Below are 21,448 nucleotides of genomic sequence, written 5' to 3'. Positions count from 1 at the left end.
GTCCAGTGGGGATCTTCCCTAGGTCTCACCATATACTTTTTAAAATCTCAATCATAAGTAAAGTGTCATCTCTAAAATGGAACCATCTAAAATCAACTCACATCAAGTTTATTGGTGATTTCTCTGTGTTTCTTGAAGTTCAGACTACTATGGTTGTTCAGTTTTATGGAGTTATACATGTTATTGAGGAAGCCCAAAAGATGGGGGCTTACTAATGTCCGACTTGAATGTGATTCTACTTTGGTTTGTGTTGCGTTGACTGCTAAGACTAATGTTCCGTGGATGCTTCGTAATCCATGGAATACTTGTCTTAATTATTGTGAGAAAATCAAGTTTAGGGTTACTCATATTTTTCGTAACGGGAATGTGTGCTGATAAGTTGGCTAGTTTATGATTTATTCATAGAGAATCACTTCATGGTATAATAGGTTTCCGTCTAGTCTGTTCTTAGAATTCTTTATGAATATGTATAGTCTACCTATGTATCGTTTTGTTAACATAGGGGTTTTGGTCTAGTCCCCCATATTTTTTATTTTTGTATTTTCTTTCTTTTTTCCTTTTTTTAATAATACTTGTACCGCACAGGTAGTCAGAAATGATGACGTGGCAGCAAGCTATAATATAGGCGTGTTGAACGGGACACCTGGCTGGCAGAAGGGAAGGAAGTCGGGGGGCTCGTGTAGTCGCCAGTCGTTAAGTTGGCGTGCCCCGACCTCTAGCATAACTAAACCGGTGGTCACCAAGTTTGTGTCGTAGTCGCCGGGTGTGAACCCAGGCGACAAGGCGATCGGAGATCGCCGAGAGGAGGACATCGCCGAAAGATCAGGAAAACTTGTTCCAGGCTTTCGAAGCCAAGGATGAAGTTGTCAGATGGCCATTCCCTAGCTGACCAGAGGTTGAGGTCAGGGAACAGTTTACCCGAACATGCACGGTGAAGTAAGTGAAGCAGATCATAATGGCGGTTGGCGAGACCACGGGGAAGGTGTGTATGATGACACCCGTACTCGCCACACAGAAGAGATCGCGCTCCAAGGCAGCTATACGCCGAGTTACTTCCTGCATAGGTAACTTAGTCGAACAGCCTGAAGAGTAAGAAGTGACGCTCAAGCAGAGGATGCTCTAGATGGTGACACGTGTACAGCTGGATGCGAGCCACGTGTCCACGTGTCCAGGTATATAAGGGATTCTAACGAACTTCTGAGGTACGCGCGTTTTAGAATACTTCTTTTACGCTTGCGATAACTTGAGTACGCTGAGGGAGAACATTGCACGGTTCCTGAAGTTCTTAGTTTTCCTCTTAGTATTTTGGTCGTTCAGTCGCTGACTTGAGCGTCGAAGCGCGATCGGCCGCAGCAGCGCCGTTCGGTCTTTTGCAGGTTCTTGAGGAGAATCAAGGTGAAGGACGGAGGCTAACACGGTGCAAAGCCGATCCAGAGGAAGCTACCTTTAACGAGGCAAGGCTCTTGCGTTCTGGTCAACAGGCAGGATCATCAGGCGCCCACCGTGGGGTCGTGTAAAACCTGTTCCCATCCACAACGTGAGTTCTTGGAGTTTCAGCGGTTTCTGTGTGGTTTTGTGCTGGTGCAACCATTTTCTGCCGTTCATTCAAGCTTTTGTTCGGTGAATTCGAGTTTTCCACCATTCGTTCGAGTTTTGTTCGGTGAATTCGAGTTTTCCACCGTTCGTTCGAGTTTTGTTCGGTGAATTCGAGGTTTCTACCGTTTGTTTGGTTTTTGATCGGTAGTGTGAGGTTTTCCACCGTTCGTTCAAGCTTTCGATCGGTTTCCTAGGAGTTTCTTGCTGTTCGCGTGGTTTTCAATCGGTTGTTCGGTGCTTTTCCTGTTCGATTGCGTTTCTGGTTAGTGCATCGGGGGCTTGCTGGAGAAGCGGAGGTTTTGTGGTGAAGTTGCAAGTTTCTGTGAAGGTTTCGACGTCCGAATCTATCGGCATGCTGTTGCAGTTGCGTTTGCGGAGGTTTTAGGGAGTTTGAGAATTTCTAACCGGCCGATTATTGGATCGATCGTTGCTGAAGGAGATTTTGTTCGTCGAACTTTGGTTTGTTGAGTTTTCATGAGAAAGATGAGAAGCAACCGTTCAAGTCCAGTTGTGCCAGTTGCTGCTGAAAGCGCCATGACCATGGCGCAGATGATGGAGATCATGCGTGCGCTGCAGGCGAATGTGGAGGCCTCGCGCGTAGAGCAGGCAAAGATGCATGAGGACCTAGTCGCCTCTCAGGCCAGGAATGAAGAGCTCAGCAAAGTCATTGAGGAGTTGCGCCAAGCTCTTAAGGAGCAGAGAGGACGCCCGGTCGCTGAAGAGGTCGCACCGTCGTCGCCACCTCGCGTTTTCCCTATTCCATTTGCTCAGGCGATCACAGACACGCCTATCCCTGCGAGCGTGGTACTTGTGAAGGCTACTTTCACCGGCGTGGAGGACCCTGAGGCACATCTCACCACGTTTCACACGCAGATGATGCTGTCAGGAGGCTCGGATGCTGTATATTGCAAAATGTTTGTGAGCACGCTCCAGGGAACAGCGCTGGAATGGTTTGTGAGCTTTCCTACAGGTCACATAACCAATTTCCAACAGTTTTCGAAGCTTTTCGTCGAGCAGTACATTGTGAACAAGGTGCCACCTAGGGTGTCTTACGACCTGTTCGACATAAGGCAATACCAGGGAGAGTCCCTCAGGGACTATCTGAATCGTTTTGGAGCACAGATGGTCCGCTCGCCTGCAAAAGACGAGGAGATGCTGGTATACGCCTTCAAAAAGGGCGTGCTGCCGGGACCTTTCTGTGAGGCGCTGATCAGGGCTCACCCCGCCACGTTTGCTGAGGTCAGGCGACTTGCGGTGGCCCACATCGCCGACGAAAGTGAAGTCGCCGAGAAGAGGGGGAGCGTGGCCCCTGCTAGGCCACGTGCCCAGACCAGGATCCAGCCATAGAGGGTGCTGGAGACAGCGGCGGCCAAGAGGGATCAAAGGACTCGCCATCCTTATGATCCAAGGAAAAACAAGGGAAGGGGCCCAGGGCGCCCCCGGGAGTACAATCGCCCGCCAAAGCATAAGTTTATCATGGGGTTGGCGGATCTGATCGCCATTCCCAACATAGCAGCCAGGCTTAAGGCACCTGAAAAGGTGGGCGACAAGGTGTTAGGACCAAAACCAGACGCCTGGTGCGAGTTCCACCAGAGCTTTGGTCACACCGTTGATTCGTGTTTGGCACTGGGATACCAGCTCGACGACCTGGTCAAGAGCGGTTTCTTGAATGATTACCTGCTGGACAGGAGGACGGGGGGCGCGTCGAGCTCCCAGCCGGCGGGTGGTGAGGCTCAGCAGCATAAGATGCCCACTCACGGAGAGATCCACACCGTCGCTGGAGGTTTCTCGGGTGGTGGATGCACCGCATCACAGAGGAAGAAATATGCAAGGTCTGTGATGACGGTGGACATGTTCGAGGACCACTCGCCAGATGTGGACATTACGTTCACAAGAGAAGATCTCAGGGACGTTGTGCCTCATGACAACGATCCCATAGTTATCTCGCTTGTCACAGCGGGAAGGAAGGTCCACAGGGTTCTGGTGGACCAAGGAAGCTCGACAGATGTGATGTTTTGGCCGACTTTCACACAGCTGCAATTACCCCTTGACTAGCTGAGGCCCTATGGAGGGTGCTTGTATGGGTTTGCTGGCGATCAGGTGGAGGTCAGGGGGTACATCGAGTTAAGAACTACATTCACGGATGAGGCGGGCTCGAGGACGGAGAAAATCAAGTACCTCGTCGTGAATGCTCCCTCAGCATATAACATTCTGTTGGGAAGACCAACACTCAACAGAATAGGAGTTGTGCCCTCGACCAGGCACATGCAGGTGAAGTTGCCGTCTATGGAGGGGGTGGTGATCACCATCAAATCTAACCAGAAGGAAGCAAAGAAGTGCTATGAGAATAGCCTGAAGAATAAGAGGTTAGTAAGTTACATCACAACCACCCCGCCTCCCGATGGAGGCGACCGCCGGCAGCGATGTCGTCATGGTAGATGCTGAAGCAAGGGGGGAGAACGCCGATCGGGAAGAAGAGGCGTGGAACCGCCCCGAGGAAGCGAGGGAATTGGGAATCGCCAGGGCGGTGATCGCCAGGGAAACCAGACCCAAACCCGTCGAGGAATGGCTCGAAAGGGAGATCGGGGGAAAGGTCTTCAAGCTGGGAAGATCTTTGGAGGCTGAACTCCAAGACCAGATCGCCAAGGTGATAGAGCGGCATCTGGATGCTTTTGCATGGTCTGCTTCAGACATGCCGGGAATCGACCCCGACTTCTTGTGCCATCACCTAGCAATGGACAACCAGGTCAAACCAGTGCGGCAGGAAGAAGGAAGTTTAACGAGGAGAGGAGGCAGGCGATCAGGGATGAAACACAGAAGCTCCTCGCCGCGGGCCATATCAGGGAAGTCCAGTACCTTGAGTGGTTGGCCAATGTCGTGCTGGTAAAGAAAAGCAACAGGAAGTGGCGCATGTGCGTCGACTTCACTGACCTGAACAAGGCTTGCCCAAAGGACTCGTATCCTTTGCCAAGCATAGACGCCCTGGTCGACAGCGCTGCAGGGTGTAAGTTGCTGAGTTTTTTGGACGCCTTCTCGGGGTACAACCAGATAAAGATGCATCCCATGGACGAAGAGAAGACCGCCTTCATGACCGAGAGATCGTGCTACTGCTACAAGGTGATGCCCTTTGGGCTGAAGAACGCGGGCGCCACGTACCAAAGATTGATGGATAGGGTACTTGCACCAATGCTGGGAAGGAATGTGCAAGCTTACGTGGATGATATGGTCGTGACCTCGCCAGAAAAGAGCAAGCACGTTGCGGACCTGGAGGAGTTGTTCACCACAATCGCCAAGTTCAGGTTAAAACTGAACCCCGAGAAGTGCATTTTTGGCGTGGAGGGGAAGTTCTTGGGGTTCCTCTTAACTGAAAGAGGAATAAAGGCAAATCCTAATAAGTGTGCTGCCATTTTGGCGATGAGGAGCCCGGCTACTGTGAAGGAGGTGCAGCAGCTTACAGGTCGGATGGCCGCCCTGTCTCGTTTCGTATCAGCTAGCAGAGAGAAAGGCCATCCGTACTTCCAGTGTTTAAGGCGAAACAATACGTTTGCCTGGACGAAGGAGTGCGAAGAGGCCTTTGTCAGGCTTAAAGAGTACCTGGCGAGCCCGTCGGTTTTCTGCAAACCCCTGGTAGGAACCCCTCTCAGGTTGTATTTTTCTGTGACTGAGAGGGCGGTGAGTGCGGTGCTCGCCCAAGACCAAGACCAGGCTCAGAAGCCTATTTATTTCGTCAGCAAGGTGTTGCAAGGCCCGGAGGTGAGGTACCAGGCCTTGGAGAAAGCTGCACTGGCTGTGGTATTTTTGGCGAGGAGGTTGCGCCACTATTTTCACATTTTTACAGTACTGGTGATGACCGACCTGCCCATCCAGAAAGTTCTGAAGAAGCCTGATGTAGCTGGGAGGATGGTGAAATGGGCGGTGGAGCTGTCGGAGTTCGACATCAAGTAGGAGCCCCGAGGTCCGATCAAGGGGCAGATTTTCGCCGATTTTGTGGTCGAACTCTCGTCAGAAGCAGCACGAGTTGAAGGGGATGATTTTCGTTGGGTGCTCTCGGTGGACAGATCGTCGAACCAGCAAGGTAGCGGTGCTGGAGTCATTCTGGAAGGGCCCAACAGCGTGCTGATAGAACAGTCCCTGAGGTTTGCCTTCAAAGCCAGCAATAATCAAGCAGAGTACGAGGCGTTGATCGCCGGAATTTTGCTGGCCAAGGAGATGGGAGCTAGGGTGCTGATGGCTAAGAGTGACTCGTTATTAGTCATGGGACAAGTAACAGGCGAGTTCCAGGCCAAGGATCCACAAATGGCGGCTTACTTGGAGTATGTGCAGGAGTTGAAGGGTTCCTTTGTCTCGTTTGAAGTGGTGCATGTGCCCAGAGAGCAGAATGCCCGAGCAGACTTGCTAGGTAAGCTCGCCAGTTCGGGCAAGGGGGGTAGGCAGAGGACGGTGATCCAAGAAACTCTGAAGACGCCTAGAGCATTTGTGGCAGGCCACCTGGTTCTTCAGATAAGCAAGTCGACGGAGAAAGCGGCGAGGGGTCACAAGTCTTTGACTCAGGAGACCTTGAGATCGCCGAGAATAAGAGCATGTCGGGGGGAGAGGGTGAACATGACGCAGGTCTGCGCTACGCATGAGCCAGACACGTGGATAACACAGTACCAGCGATGCCTGGCAGATGGCCTTCTCCCGCTGGATCCGACGGAGGCTAGGAAGATAAAGAAGAACTCTAGCAAGTTCACAATGATTGATGGTTGTATAGGTTTGGGTTCACACACCCACTCCTGGAATGTGTGCACGGAGAAAAATGTACAAGAATTATGGCCGAGCTCCATGAAGGGATATGTGGAAGTCACGTCGGGGTCGAGCTCTGGCTGCAAGAACCCTCCGTGCAGGTTACTACTGGCCAACAATGAGGGAGGACTGCAAGAAATATGCATTGTGTTGCAAGCAATGTCAGCAGCACGCCGATTGGCACAAAGTGCCTCCAGAAGAGTTAAAGTCAATTTACAGCCCTTGGCCATTTCATACGTGGGGAATTGACATCCTGGGACCTTTCCCATTGGCGATCAGGCAGATGAAGTACTTGGTGGTGGCGATTGAATATTTCACCAAGTGGATCGAAGCAGAACCAGTAGCCCAGATCACCGCACACAAGATCGAGAGCTTTGTATGGAAGAACATCGTGTGCCGGCTTGGTGTGCCTAAGCGCTTGGCGTCAGACAACGGGACTCAGTTTGCAAGTCACCTGCTGAAGAAGCTGTGCGAAGAGGTGGGAATTCAGCAGGTGTTCGCATCCGTCGAGCACCCTCAGACAAACGGCCAAGTAGTTCCGCCAATCGGGTGTTGCTAAGAGGCTTGAAGAGAAGGCTAGAGAAATCCAAGGGATCGTGGGCTGAGGAGGTACCCCGCATAGTCTGGGCGTACCACACCACCGAGCAGTCAGGAACCCATGAGACCCCGTTCAGCTTAGTCTATGGATGTGACGCAATGATTCCAGTGGAAATCCATGAGAGCTCGTCGAGATTCCAGAACTTTGTAGCGGAAGACTCGAATGAAGAAAGAAGGTTGAATCTAGATTTGCTGGATGAGGTCAGGGAGGAGGCGAAAGTAAAAGCCGAGGCAGTGAAAAGGAGGGTCGAACGAAGATACAACTCGAAGGTGATGCCAAGGCAGTTTAAAGAGGGCGACCTGGTGATGAGGAAGGCCCACCAGTACGAGATGGAAAACAAGTTATCGCCTAAGTGGACAGGACCGTTCAGGATAACCGAGGCGCTCGGGAACGGCGCCTACCGCCTAGAGACATTGGAAGGAGGGGCGATTCCTCGCACTTGGAACGCCACACACCTCAAGTTATATTACAGTTAAAGCTTTGTAAGTAGAAACAAACATGAAAAGATTTGCAAGCTTTCTGTTAAAACAGTTTAAAGGGGGCACTCTTTTTTCCCTAAGGAGGGTTTTTAATGAGGCCACCCAATAAAAGAAGAGTTTTTCAAGCTTAAAGTTTTTAAGTTTGCATGCATGTTTGTGTTGAAAGCTTGTAGAAAAAGTGCATGATCTCAGTTAAAGTTTCTAAGTCCCCATCGTTTTTCGGCGATTGGCAGCACAGTTAAAGTTTTAAAGTCCCCATCGTTTTTTGGCGATCGGCGGCATCAGTTAAAGTTCTAAAGTCCCAATCGCTTTTCGGCGATCGGCGGCACAGTTAAAGTTTTAAAGTCCTCATCGTCTTTCGGCGATCGGAGGCACCAGCAATTATTAAAAGACCTCAACGCCCTCGCGCGTCTTGAGGCGAGAAAGAGATAAAAGTCCTCATCGACTTTGTGTGAGTGCAGGCGAGAACAGATTAAAAAGTCCTCAGTGCATTCAGGGAAGAGGAGATGTAATCCCTGGGCAAAGTAGAGGCACTAGATAAAGACCTTTTTGCCGTCAAGCGAGTTCAGGCGAGATAAAGACCTTCTCGCCGACGAGCGAGTTCAGGCAAGATAAAGACCTTCTCGCCGTTGAGCGAGTTCAGGCAAGATAAAATCCTTCTCGTCTTGAACGAGTTCAGGTATGGTGTAAAGGGTGGAAGAAGTTTAAAGGATGGCTAAGGTAGGTTCAAAGAGAACACCTCGCTATCCGGCTTATTGTTCTGGAACTCAGGGAGGTAGAGAAGGATCCGAAAGGCGCCTCTACCCCCAGATGAGGGAACAATAGCCAAGTTATGGAGGCAAGAGGAAGCTTACATCGCCAGGACCCTATGGCGATCAGAAAAAGTCCAGGCGATGACAGGAGTAAGGACTAACCTTGCCAGGCAGATTAGGAAAACTGTATTGAAATACCAGTTTGAGTTGAAACCTGCTGTCTAGTGAGTAGCTAATTGCCTTAAGTTTGTAAGTTATACCAAATATCATCGTTTGAAGAATAATAAGTTGCTCGAGTTTTCACTTTGAGTTAACAATTGATGAGTGGATATAAGATTGATAGTTTGCTCGAGTTTGAAGCATTGAGTAAACGGTTGAGCCCGAAGAATCGCTAAGTTAATTTGTTTAAAGCGATTTCTACAAGATAAGTTGATCAACCATTCAGCAAGGGAGAAAAGCAGATGAAGGTTAAAAAGAAAAGCGAAGTAAACAGAGAGACGAGGTGCAAAAGCGGAAGAAGTTAGAATCAAGGCTGTACCAGTTCAAATACAAAGGAAAGAAAATTACAAGTAAAGATCGTGCAAAAAGAAATAGGTGCTAAATCTCAGGAAATAAGTGATGGAGGGAAGCGATTAATCTTCAGAAGGCACGATCTTCCCATCCACCACTTCGTTGCATATTGACACCATGGAGAGGTCGAGCTCGGGGTACTGGCAAGCGACTTGCTCCAGGGCGGCGTCGAACCCGGCGGCAGGGACTTGGGCGGAGCTTTGCTCGAGCTCTTCGGTTTGCTGCTTGAGCTCCTCGGTTTGTTGCTTCAGCTCGTCAGCTCGTTTCTTCAGTTCTTCAGTTTCCCCACGAGCTTGAGCAAGGTCTTCAGCAACCTTCTTGCCTTCGTCCCGCGCCTGGGCCAGCTCTGCAGCGGTTCTCTTATTTTCCTCTCGAGCCTTGGCGAGCTCATCCATGGCGTCGTCCCTCTCCTTCTCGACCTTTCCGAGGAGAACCTCCCGATCAGCCGACCTTTTTTCAAGGTTCTCTACCTTGGTTGCATCCGCTTTCATTGATGCCTCCAAGTTGGCTACCTTGAGCCTGTAGGGAACCAGCTTACTCTCCAGCTCGATTTTCTCTTGAGTTAGGAGGTGCAGTTTCTGGCGCAGATCGGAGGCCTCCTTGCGTGCAACCCTCAGCTTAGCACTCATGGAGGGCGGTGTTGGTGTTGGGAGAGCGGATGGTGAAGAAGGTGCCACCCTTTTCCTTTTGGTGACAAGGCCGTCCTCAGTCGCCTCGTCATCCTCATCCTCTTGAACCACTTGAGGGGTTTTCCTCTTTGGTTTCCTCAGGACGAGCTTTTTTCGTTGGGGGGCAGGCAGTGTCTCTGAAGGAGCTGGACCTTGAGGAGGCGGTCTGCCCTGGGTAGCGGCGATCTCCACCACCGAGTTGGGCACGGTTTGGGAACCCGTCGCCAACTTATGAGTTTGGGCGAGTGCCCTCAATTCAGCTAATTTGCCTTTGCCCAACATGAGGTCTGCACAGGGTAAAAATAGACAAGTAAGCACAAAAGCAAAAGTAAAATATACGAGTATGTGTGCGAATAATGCAAACAAATGGCGCTTGAATTAAAAATCAAGTCCAGTACGCAACAAGCAGGACGCCCGATGATAGATAACATAGATGCGAAATCAGTCCCAACACAAAACGAAAACCTAAGTGTCGAGGTAAAAGCTAACCTATATGAGCTTCGAATTGGACCTCGGAGAACTCGAAGGAGATTATTGAGGAGGTGGGAAAGGTGATGTTGGCGGCTGCTACTTTCTTCCAGAAAAGGAATAAATCTTTGTCTAGCTCGCCCATGGTGTCGGGACTTCTGGGCCTCCTAAAGCTCTCTTTGGCGTCTTTGTTCCCCTTGTGTACCCAGTACAAGGGGAAGCCGTCGAGCAGGGAAGGGTCTTGGTCGTTGGCGCACACCTTCACGAATTTTCCTTTCCAATCTTTGTAAGATTGCTGGAAGATGGAGAGGATTGACCTCCCAGCAATCCCGTTCAGGCTAATCCAGAGGCGGTCTCCTGGATTCTTAGCTTCAAAGAGGAAGAGGAAAACGTCAACCGAAGCTGGCAATCCCAGGTGTGCGCACATGATCTGGAACGCCCTTACGAACGCCCAGCTGTTGGGATGAAGCTGGGCGGGGGCGATATCGAGCTCGGTTAATAACTCCCTCTCGAAGCGAGTGAAGGGAAGTCGCAGCTTCACCTTCTTGAAGAACGTCGCGTAGAGGAAGCAGAACAGCTCACCGTTGTTCGCTTTATCGTCGGCGCAAATCGGTTCATCCGGGTGGCAAGGCAGCACGGCCATTTTGCTGTCATGCTCCTTATGGAATGAGAGCTCGGATTGGTCCCCTTTCCTTAGTCGGTGCACGCCCAACTCTGTGTTTATGGAAGAGGTTTCTTTCAACAAAGCTGAGGTGGCCCAAGGGTAGAGTTTTTTGTAGTCTTTTGGAGGTAGGGAGGCACCTCCGGCGACCGGCGGAGTTGCCTGAGCAGGGTTGGCGTGAGAAGTTGCGGGCCTCTCAGCCTGGGAAGAAGGGGCGCCAGATGCTCGTGTTGGGTCACGCGCCGGTAGAGGATTTGCCCCAGGTGCAACCCTGCGCGCTTGGGGTGGAGGGTTTCGCGACGAAGAAGGGGGGTTCGCGGTGGACTTTGTATGAGCCATCGCAGGAACTGCAAAGGAAAAAGAAAAAAGGATGAACAAAGGTTACGAAGAACGACTCGATTGGGGACGAAGAAAGGAAAGCGAACGAACGGGAGTTCGTTGGGACGAACGCAATGGAAGACGAAGCCCTAAGTTACGAGAGGGAAGAAAAGGAGAAAACAACCCACAACGTATGCACCAGACAGATAATGGATGATGCGAATCGGTTAAAATGCAGCAAATATCAACAGAAGAAGTAAAAGAGGTACCTTTCGATGATCAGATGAGCGTTGAAGGGAGTTGGAGATTGAGAGAGTTGAGGAGCGTCGTGGGTTCGCGGAGAAAACTCAGAGCGTTTGAGAATGCAGAGAGATGATGAAACAGTGGAAATGAAAGGGTTTAAGGGCTTTTCAAACATTTTTGGAAGCGCAAACGACAGTTGAAGATGACCGTTGATGAAGCCACGTGTTGAGCGATTGGAAAAAGGGGTTTGGTGGAGCGTCAGAAAAGCAGAGGGTACGAACGTTTGGAATTCCGTGCCAGCGCCACCTAGATCGGCAGTGATGTGACCTCTTAGTCTTTTCGCTGGACAAGTCTTCGCTTAAGACTGGGGGGCTTGTGTACCGCCCAGGTAGTCGGAAATGATGATGTGGCAACAAGCTATAATATAGGCGTGTTGAACGGGACACCTGACTGGCAGAAGGGAAGGAAGTCGGGGGGCTCGTGTAGTCGCCAGTCGTTAAGTTGGCGTGCCCCGACCTCTAGCATAACTAAACCGGCGGTCACCAAGTTTGTGTCGTAGTCGCCGGGTGTGAACCCAGGCGACAAGGCGATCGGAGATCGCCGAGAGGAGGACATCGCCGAAAGATCAGGAAAGCTTGTTCCAGGCTTTCGAAGCCAAGGATGAAGTTGTCAGATGGCCATTCCCTAGCTGACCAGAGGTTGAGGTCAGGGAACAGTTTACCCGAACATGCACGGTGAAGTAAGTGAAGGAGATCATAATGGCGGCCGGCGAGATCACGGGGAAGGTGTGTATGATGACACCCGTACTCGCCACACAGAAGAAATCGCGCTCCAAGGCAGCTATACGCCGAGTTACTTCCTGCATAGGTAACTTAGTCGAACAGCCTGAAGAGTAAGAAGTGACGCTCAAGCAGAGGATGCTCCAAATGGTGACACGTGTACAGCTGGATGCGAGCCACGTGTCCAGATGTGTAACTGTCAGGAGAGAGAAAGCGCACAGGTATATAAGGGATTCTAACGAACTTCTGAGGTACGCGCGTTTTAGAATACTTCTTTTACGCTTGCGAGAACTTGAGTACGCTGAGAGAGAACATTGCACGGTTCCTGAAGTTCTTAGTTTTCCTCTTAGTATTTTGGTGGTTCAGTCGCTGACTTGAGCGTCGGAGCGCGATTGGCCGCAGCGGCGTCGTTCTGTCTTTTGCAGGTTCTTGAGGTGAATCAAGGTGAAGGACGGAGGCTAACACGGTGCAAAGCCGATCCAGAGGAAGCTACCTTTGACGAGGCAAGGCTCTTGCGTTCTGGTCAACAGGCAGGATCAATACTTTTTCATGTGATGACAGATGATTGTTATTACTTGAGGTGTTAGCCTAGTTGAGATGTCAAGTTGAATAGTGATGTCTAACATGAAAGTTTTTATAAAAAAAAACATATCAAATTATACACAAAACACTAAATTAACACAAATACCTACTTATTTTAACTTATTAAATTATACACAACCACTAAATTCACATAAACTAAAGTCGTGCAAAGTTGACATAACTTCAATATTAAATAAAAACAAATGAAGTTGTTAGAGTCATGCACCACTTCAATTATTTTTATTTAACACTAAAGTAGTGTCACCATGAACAACTTCAATTAAACCCTAATCAATTATTTAATTAAACTTAAGCCTACCATGCATAGTTTCCCTTCTCAAAATTTTGAACCAAAATTGTTCTATCTTGGCATAACATTAGCGTATGACCGAATCTAAATTGAAGTCGTCTTGCACCAACAATGAAACACTATTTGCTAAAGTCGTAAATTTCTTTTGTCCATTCTCATCTTAAACAAAAGAAATTACACCATTTTTTACGAAAAAAAATGATGACAGGAGTGAATAACTAATTATATCTAGCTTATCTAGTGAAAGTTAGATTGCATAACTCAGGCTATGCTACTTAAAAGATTATTTATGCAATCTTCTTACTTACCATTGGATTTTTGAATTTTTTATATTTAGAATATAACTAATTAAAATATATATAAAAAAAACATATAAAGAGAAAACGGTGAAGAAAAACGCCTCATTTAATTCCCCATAAAAAGGTTGAGGAATTTTTTCAAACCGTACTGAAAGCGTAGTTCCGCAAGTGTGGATTACACCAGCTTTTATAAATACTACCATTTAACAGTTGTGAATAATAAAGATAATAAATTAAAAAAGTTAAATTATTGAATAAAAAATTATTATAAAGAATTGTTAGAGTGTGGTAAAAGATTAAAGGAGTTGTCGTATATCACTCCTCCTACTAGTTGGAATTAGATATGTGATAAATTTTATTCTAAAAGTATAGTTTTACTTTTAGTTTACTTACTTTTTGTATTTAACCCAACACATACATATATAAATTATTTTATAATTGTTTTAAAAAATTAAAGATAAATTATGAAGATAGAAATAAAAACAACACTTTATTTTCTAGATAAAAAAAAGACTAGAAAAGTATGTGGTCATTGATGGGCGACGTCACTACGTGAATTTAAAGATTGACATTGAAATTTTTTTACATCAACTTTGTATCTATCATTTTAGTTTTTATAATTTCTTTTATGAAATAATTTTTTTAATAAATTATATAAAGTAGGTTGAAACGTAGTTTTTTTTTTATAAAAAAAATATAATTAAATTAAGAGAAATACAAAAGGTATCAACCTTTACATAACCCAAACCATATTTTAGACCTCCAAAAAGAGCACCCCAAAACAGAAAAAATAAAAGCTGCTGCATAAATAAACAACACTAAACAGCATTTTCACACCCACTAGAACACCAACGAGGTTGAAACGTAGTTGATGAGTTGAAAACATCATTTTCGTGAATTTATATGAAGGGTTTCAGAACATTGGTTGTTTGGTTTCCAACAATGAAATTCATATTAAAGCAACGTGACAGCAGAAGTCAATGAAGGAAAACAACAAGAATGGGCCCAACCCAAGAATCTGGAACTTACATAGATCATTACGAAATGCAAGAAGAGGAAGAGGAAGCAAAGCATGGGCAAAGATAAAGAAAAAGTAAAAGGGGAATCCCAAATTAATATACTGAATAATTCCTTTAGGAATCGTTGGTTTATGCAAGTTGGGGTAATTCCTACCTCCACTATTTCCCTATATATACCATTCCACTCTAGCTTTGACCTCAACTCAAACTCTTTCTTAACAAATATACACACATCACTCACTATAAAGAGTTATGGATTGCAGAATAGAAAGTGCAGAAACTCACAGGTTTTGTTTCTGACATCCATGCACAACCACACACATCACATATGCAAGGGTGTGCATAACTCTTATAACTCATACTTAACACTCACATGGATATGTGTAAGTGACATACACATATTTTGTTACTATAGGAATAAGTGTGCAGCATGCTTCAGACAGTTCAACAAACTGGAGCACCTTGTGGAGCACATGAGGATCTCATACCATTCGGTTCATGAGCCAACCTGTGGCATTTGCAGGAAACACTGCAGGTCATTTGAGTCTCTAAGGGAACATCTTATTGGTAATAATCTTTCTTAATAACTGTGTTTACATATTCATGGTGAAAATAATTATCACTTCATCATTGTGAATTTTTTATGAGACTCAATCTGCTTTTCCAGGTCCATTGCCAAAGCAGGAATGCAGAGATATATTTTCCTATAGAGGGTGCAAGTTTTGCTTGAAAGTCTTTGACAGCCCTAATACTCGCAGGATTCACCAAGAAAAATGCCAACACTCTGCAACAAACGCTGTACAATTTTTGCCTTTGAATAACTATATATTTTGCAAATGAGATATCCTCGAAAAACATTATTCTATCTAACTAATGTTTTTCCTGTTAAATGATAAAAATATGTACTGGAGTTAATACATAAAACATGAAATGTATATTCTTTTATTATTAATACTAAAAATTGAAAATATTGTAGAATTATTCATTGGGAATTTCTAACTTTTGGTGAACATTATTATAGGGAATAATTGGTCGCTTTTCAAACTTGGGACTTCGTGATAATTTTGCCATTAGTGGTGGAGCAAGAGGACCACAAGTAGTCGCATTAGCATGTAAAATGGTTGGAGGTGGTAGTGATGGCTCACTGGATCTCTGTGGAAGAGTGTGCTTAACCGATGAGCATGAGAACATAATATTCCATTCTTATGTGAAGCCACCAATTCCTGTTACAAACTACAGGTGGGACAATTAAACTTCCTTAGGTTTTGGAGAGTTTAACCACATATATATATAGCTGGTGTGGTGAATGGAGCTACTGATTCATTAACAGGTATGAGACAACAGGCATTAGACCAGAATACCTTAGGGATGCAATGCCAATGAGACAAGTTCAAAGGAGGATTCAAGACTTTCTTTGCAACGGTGAACCTATGTGGACAATTCGTGCAAGAGGAGGAAGAGCCAGGATTCTTGTGGGTCATGGTTTGGATCATGACCTTGAATCTTTGCAAATAGAATATCGAACAGAAAAAATAAGGTAAATCATTCAATTTAACATTTAGGCAGAACATGCAGCATATACGTTGTCTATCATACATATCTCAGTCAAATATTCTCTTCAGAAATACTTGTAACTTTATTTAAGGAAAGTTAAATAACACTTTTCATTAGACCCAGTGTGTAAAAACTTCACTGTTGACAAAGATGACATCTTGTATAATTTATTTTACTGTCACTAAGAGTGTATAACTTAATTTACTTATTTTAAGTTCTTTACTCCTCTCTGAAACAAATTATTGGTATAGAACAAGCACATATAGGTTTACTACTTTAATACTCTCTCATATTCAAATATTGACCTAAAAGTCCTTATTGAATAATCAGGGACACTGCAAAATACCCTCCTCTGATGAAAACGAGCAAGCTCAGCAACTCCCTTAAGTACTTAACGCAAACATATCTTGGGCAAGTTTCTTTCACAATTTTCTTCACTGTAAAACACAAGATGCAATTTGATGGATGCCCATCAGCCATAAATGTTTTAAGATTTTGGGGCACATATATATGCAGGTATGACATTCAAGCTGGAATTCAGGATCCTTATGATGACTGTGTTGCAACTATGAGACTCTACATGAGAATGAGATCCCAAGTTCACAGAACACAGGATTACCCTTTGGTTTCTGATCCACAGAACAGAAACAATTTTGCTTCGTGGAGGCAAAGTGAGCTCGAAAGAATGACTCCTGAACAAATGCTGGAAGTATCAAGGTCTGACTACTATTGCTGGTGCATGGATTCCTTGTATAATCCCTGAATGAGGATAGCCAAGTACACAAATCAGAAGCTCACGATATATGAACCTCAAGGAATTCATGAATACACTACCGATTTAACCATTATCTATCAATATCTACTAAAACCAAAAATAATGTGCACCAAAGAGTTGTACCTTTTCTACTATAGTTAATAATACGCCATTTATGCAGAAGCTAGCCTTACACTGCTGTCATAGCTAGCACCAAGGGGCATTCATGTTATACATGAATATATTTTATGAATACAAAGAATAATAGAGCTTTCATTAGATCTATTTAATTTTATGTGCTTGTGTCTAATTACTTCTCTAACATGTCTACGTAATAATGTAATAAACAGCTACCTGCTATATACTGTGATGAACAGCTACCTCCAATTCCCAAAATATAGTGAAATGTTTTTTTTAAAATAAAAATTCCTATTTAATTGTGTTTTTCAACGTTTAAGAGACAATTAACTACTTCATTTCTTTTTTTAAACATTGAAATAGAAAAGTATGAAATTTAATAAAAAAAATTAAGCTAAAAAAATTATTGTGTTTCTTCAAAAAGAAGTTAAAGGAAATGGATGAAGTATTAGTAACTTCAAGAATGAATATCCGTTATGCGGTGTACTACTATTTTTCTTTCTCAATTTAACAAATTTTATTCGTTTGGGCTAATATTAGTTTGTATTTATGATGATTTGGAAATAGTCTCTATTACTTATAGATGTATTGAACAAATAACTTATGTTATAAACTAAAGCCAAACGAGAATATGTATATAAGGGTCAAATACTAAACTTGTGTATTACTATAGCTAGTTCTTTTAAATGATGTGCAACACTTCAGAAAAATATGTGTTCCGTCCGGTTGACCTGGGACGTCTTCGTGCGCGACCTCGACCGTCAGCTAGGGACTCCTTCCCACTGGTTACCTGTGGATTCCTGCAAAGAAGGACAAAGGGGCGCCCTAGCGGCCGTTTGCACTCCGACGCTCAAGTCAGCCAGCAAGAAACACCAAAAACTATGCACCTCCGTATCGGAGCACCGCGTATGACACTCTGAAGGTGGTAAAAGGGAAACCGCGTCTAGTGTATATTTTCTCCTTCTGGCAAAGATCTTTCCCCAGTCCCTTGTACGTAACCTCAAGGCTCGAGCAAGCAACTAGAGAGTTTATGGAAAATTTGCCAAAAGTTCGAACCCCGTTTCCAACATTCAAAGCGCTATTTAAGCTACTCCCGCATTCAAAGCGCCTTAAAGCGCATTTAATTATAAAACGTAGCGCATTTAAGACGTTTAAAACGCTTGGGAGCATTTATAGTACCTTAAACGCTCGAAACGGAAACTGTATTAAATAACTTTAATTACCTTGTACCTGACAAAATGGCGTTTCTATTCTGACCTGGCTGCTGTACACGTGGACGGCCTCACAACGCCGTGACCCCATCTAGGGGCACTTCTTCGTGTGAGTCCTCCTACCTGGGAGTGCATCTGCGCTAGAGGTGACTTTTTGGGTGCCAACTCATGCGCCCAAACATCTAGTCACTCACTTTGAGAGCGTATCTGCCTTCCTCTCGTACCCTGCAGCTGGCTACCCTGGGCGTGACCCTCCTCTTGAGTCGTATCTATCCCAAGGGCGTCTCTGGGCGGCAGGGGCACTTCACGAGTCAGGCTGCCCTACACTGGCGCTATCACTATGGCCTTGAAGCCACCTTTCTCTTCTCTTTATCACTGCCCTACACTGTGATTGCCTTGCCTTAGTGATATTTGATCTTGGCGACGCCCTGGTTGGGTGACGCCTTAACTAGGCGATGCCTTCACCTAGGCGACGCCTTACCTTGGCGACGCTTCCTCTTGGCGACGCTGGCACTTGGCGTCTCTTCACCTAGGCGACGCCTTACGTTGACCTTGACCCCCGACGTTGACTTTGACCTTGACTTTGTCAACGCCCGGATACGGGACGGTACAATATGTAAAGAAAAACCATACAAGATAGAAGCATGGGAGTAAATCAAAACCAAAATTGTTCTCGCCGGTTGACTTGTTTGTCGGTTGACTCAAACGACAGTCTTTGGCCCGCCTGTCTCCGCCTGAGAATCAAACTTCCTTGGGTTGAAAAAACTCTCACCTGCAAAGACAAAGGACGCCTTGGCGGTCGTTTGCACTCCGACTCTCAAGTCAGTACTGGGGCAAAGAAAAAGTAAGTGAATAAAGTAGTTTCAGTCTTAGAAACTGTACCGCCCAGGTAGTCGGAATTGATGACGTGGCAGCAAGCTATTATATAGGCGTGTTGAACGGGGCACTTGGCTGGCAGAAGGGAAGGAAGTCGGGGGCCTCGTGTAGTCGCCAGTCATTAAGTTGGCGTGCTACGATCTCTAGCATACCTAAACCGGCGGTCACCAGGTTTGTGATGAAGTCGCCGGATGCGAACCCTGACGACCAAGTGGTCAGAGATCGCCGAAAGGAGGACATCGCCGAGGGATTAGGGAAGCTTGTTCCAGGCTTTCGAAGCAGAGGATGAAGTCGTCAGATGGTCATTCCCTAGCTAGCCAGAGGTCGAGGTCGGGGAACAGCTTACCCGGGCATGTACGATGAAGCAAGTCAAGTAGATCATGATGGCGGCCGGCGAGACCATAGGGAAGGTGTGTTTGATGACACCCGTACTCGCCACGCAGAAGAGATCACGCTCCAAGGCAGTTATGCGCTGAGTTGTTTCCTGCATAAATGACTTAGCCGAAAGTCTGAAGAGTAAGAGGTGACGCCCAAGTCAAGGATGCTCCAGATGGTGACACGTGTACTGTACCGTCCCGTATCCGGGCGTTGACTAAGTCAAAGTCAAAGTCAACGGCTGTGGAGTCAAAGTCAACGCAAGGCGTCGCCTAGGTGGAGAGACGCCAAGAGAAAGCGTCGCCAAGGCAAGGCGTCGCCTAGGTAAAGGCGTCGCCCAACCAGGGCGTCGCCAGATCAAACAGTGCTAAAGCAAGGCAATCACGGTGTGGTTCCCCGATACCCATGGGTAGGAAAGACCATGGAGGGAGTGACGCCGTGGGGAGGCCTCAGGTCCCGATAACCCGGGGCAGTGATAAAGAGAAAGAAAAGGTGGCTTCAAGGCCATAGTAATAGTACCAGTGTAGGGCAGCCTGACTCGTGAAGTGCTCCTGCTGTCCCAGAGACGCCTGTGGGACAGATACGACTCAAGAGGAAGGTCACGCCCAGGGCAACCGGGTGCAGGGTACGAGAGGAAGGCAGATACGCTCTCAAAGTAAGTGACTAGATACTTGGGGTCATGAGTTAGCACCCAAAAAGTCACCCCTAGCGCAGTAGCACTCCGAAGCAGGAGGACTCACACGTAGAAACGTCCCCAGATGGGCAGAAACGCCCCCAGATGGGGTCATGGCATCGTGAGGCCCTCCACGAGTACGACAGCCATGCCAGAATAGAAACATCCCTTAGTTAAGTGCCAGGTAATTAAAACTCATTCAATACAGTTTCCCTTTCGAGCATTCAGGTACTATAATGGCTCCCGAGCGTTTCAACGTCTTAAATGCGCTACGTTTTCTAATTAAACGCTTTAATGAGTGCATTACGTTTGTGATTAAAAGCGCTTTAAGGCGCTTTAAATGCTTGGGTAGTTTAAATAGCGCAGAGAATGTTGGAAAGAGGGTTGGAACTTTCTGCAAATTTACCAGAGCTCTCTAGTTGCTTGCTCGTGCTTCATTAGTTACGAACAAGGGACTGGGGAATATTTTTGCCAGAGAGAGAGAACACAGATACACAGTACACAGTTATTTCTTACCACCTTCAGAGTGCCATACGCGGTGCTCAGAGACGGAGGTGAACAATTTTGGTGTTTCTTGCTGGCTGACTTGAGCGTCGGAGTGCAAACGGCCGCTAGGGCGCCTCTTTGTCCACTTTTTTGCAGGAATCCCCAGGCAATCAGTGGGAAGGAGTCCCTAGTTGACGGTTGAGGTCGCGCACGAAGACGTCCCGGTCAACCGGACGGAACATGTATAGCTGGATGCGAGCCACGTGTCCAGATGTGTAACTGTCAGGAGAGAGAAAGTGCACAGGTATATAAGAGATTCTAATGAACTTCTGAGGTACGCGCGTTTTAGAATACTTCTTTTACGCTTGCGAGAACTTGAGTACACTGAGAGAGAATTTTGCACGGTTCCTGAAGTTCTTAGTTTTCTCTTAGTATTTTGGTGGTTCAGTCGCTGACTTGGGCGTCGGAGCGTGATCGGCCGCAGCGGCGCCATTCTGTCTTTTGCAGGTTCTTGAGGTGAATCAAGGCGAAGGACGGAAGCTAACGCGGTGCAAAGTCGATCCATAATTGACGAGGCAAGGCTCTCGCGTCCTGGTCAACAGGCAGGATCATCAGGCGCCCACCGTGGGGACGTGTAAAACCTGTCCCCATCCACAGCGTGAGTTCTTGGAGTTTCTGCAGTTTCTGTGTGGTTGTGTGCTGGTGCAACCATTTTCCGCCGTTCATTCAAGCTTTGTTCGGTAAATTCGTGTTTTCCACCGTTCGTTCGAAGTTTTGTTCTGTAAATTCGTGTTTCCACCGTTCGTTCGAAGTTTTGTTCGGAGAATTGAGGTTTTTCCCCGTTTGTTTGAGTTCTTGTTCGGTGAGGTGAAGTTTTTCGCCGTTTACGCGAGTTTCAATCATTGAGATCGAAGCTTCGCCGTTCGTTCGGATTTTCGACCGGTGAATCAGAGGTTTTGGTGGAGGAGTGGTAGGTTCATGCTAAGAATGCAAGTTTCTGCGAAGGTTTTTGCCGTTGAGATTGCGTTCTTGAAAGTTCTTTGGAGTTTACGAAGTTCTAACCGGTTCGTTGCTGAAGGAGGTTTTGTTCGTCGCTCTTTGTGGTCTGCTAAGTTTTCATGAGAAAGATGAGAAGCAACCGTTCGAGTCCAGTTGTGCCAGTTGCTGCTGAAGGCGCCATGACTATGGCATAGATTATGGAGATCATGCGTGCGCTACAGGCGAATGTGGAGGCCTCGCGCATAGAGCAGGCAA

The 21,448-nt window shown here is 46.5% G+C and overlaps 1 protein-coding gene across 1 annotated transcript; it reads left to right on the top strand.

The window, feature by feature from the left end:
• The first annotated feature begins 14,432 nt into the window (after nt 1-14,432).
• On the top strand, nt 14,433-16,648 carry LOC137817383 (uncharacterized). Its single transcript, XM_068620667.1, has 6 exons — nt 14,433-14,694; nt 14,795-14,925; nt 15,149-15,366; nt 15,458-15,664; nt 16,012-16,092; nt 16,198-16,648. Exons 1-6 carry the CDS (start codon nt 14,433-14,435, stop codon nt 16,442-16,444), a joined length of 1,146 nt encoding a protein of 381 aa, XP_068476768.1. The 3' UTR covers nt 16,445-16,648.
• Nucleotides 16,649-21,448: the final 4,800 nt, after the last annotated feature.

This window comes from Phaseolus vulgaris, unplaced genomic scaffold (genome assembly GCF_000499845.2).
Source record: "Phaseolus vulgaris cultivar G19833 unplaced genomic scaffold, P. vulgaris v2.0 scaffold_40, whole genome shotgun sequence".
Classification (NCBI taxonomy): Eukaryota; Viridiplantae; Streptophyta; class Magnoliopsida; order Fabales; family Fabaceae; genus Phaseolus; species Phaseolus vulgaris.
The sequence above is the reverse complement of the archived record's forward strand: the minus strand, read 5'-3'. Positions and strand labels throughout refer to the sequence as shown.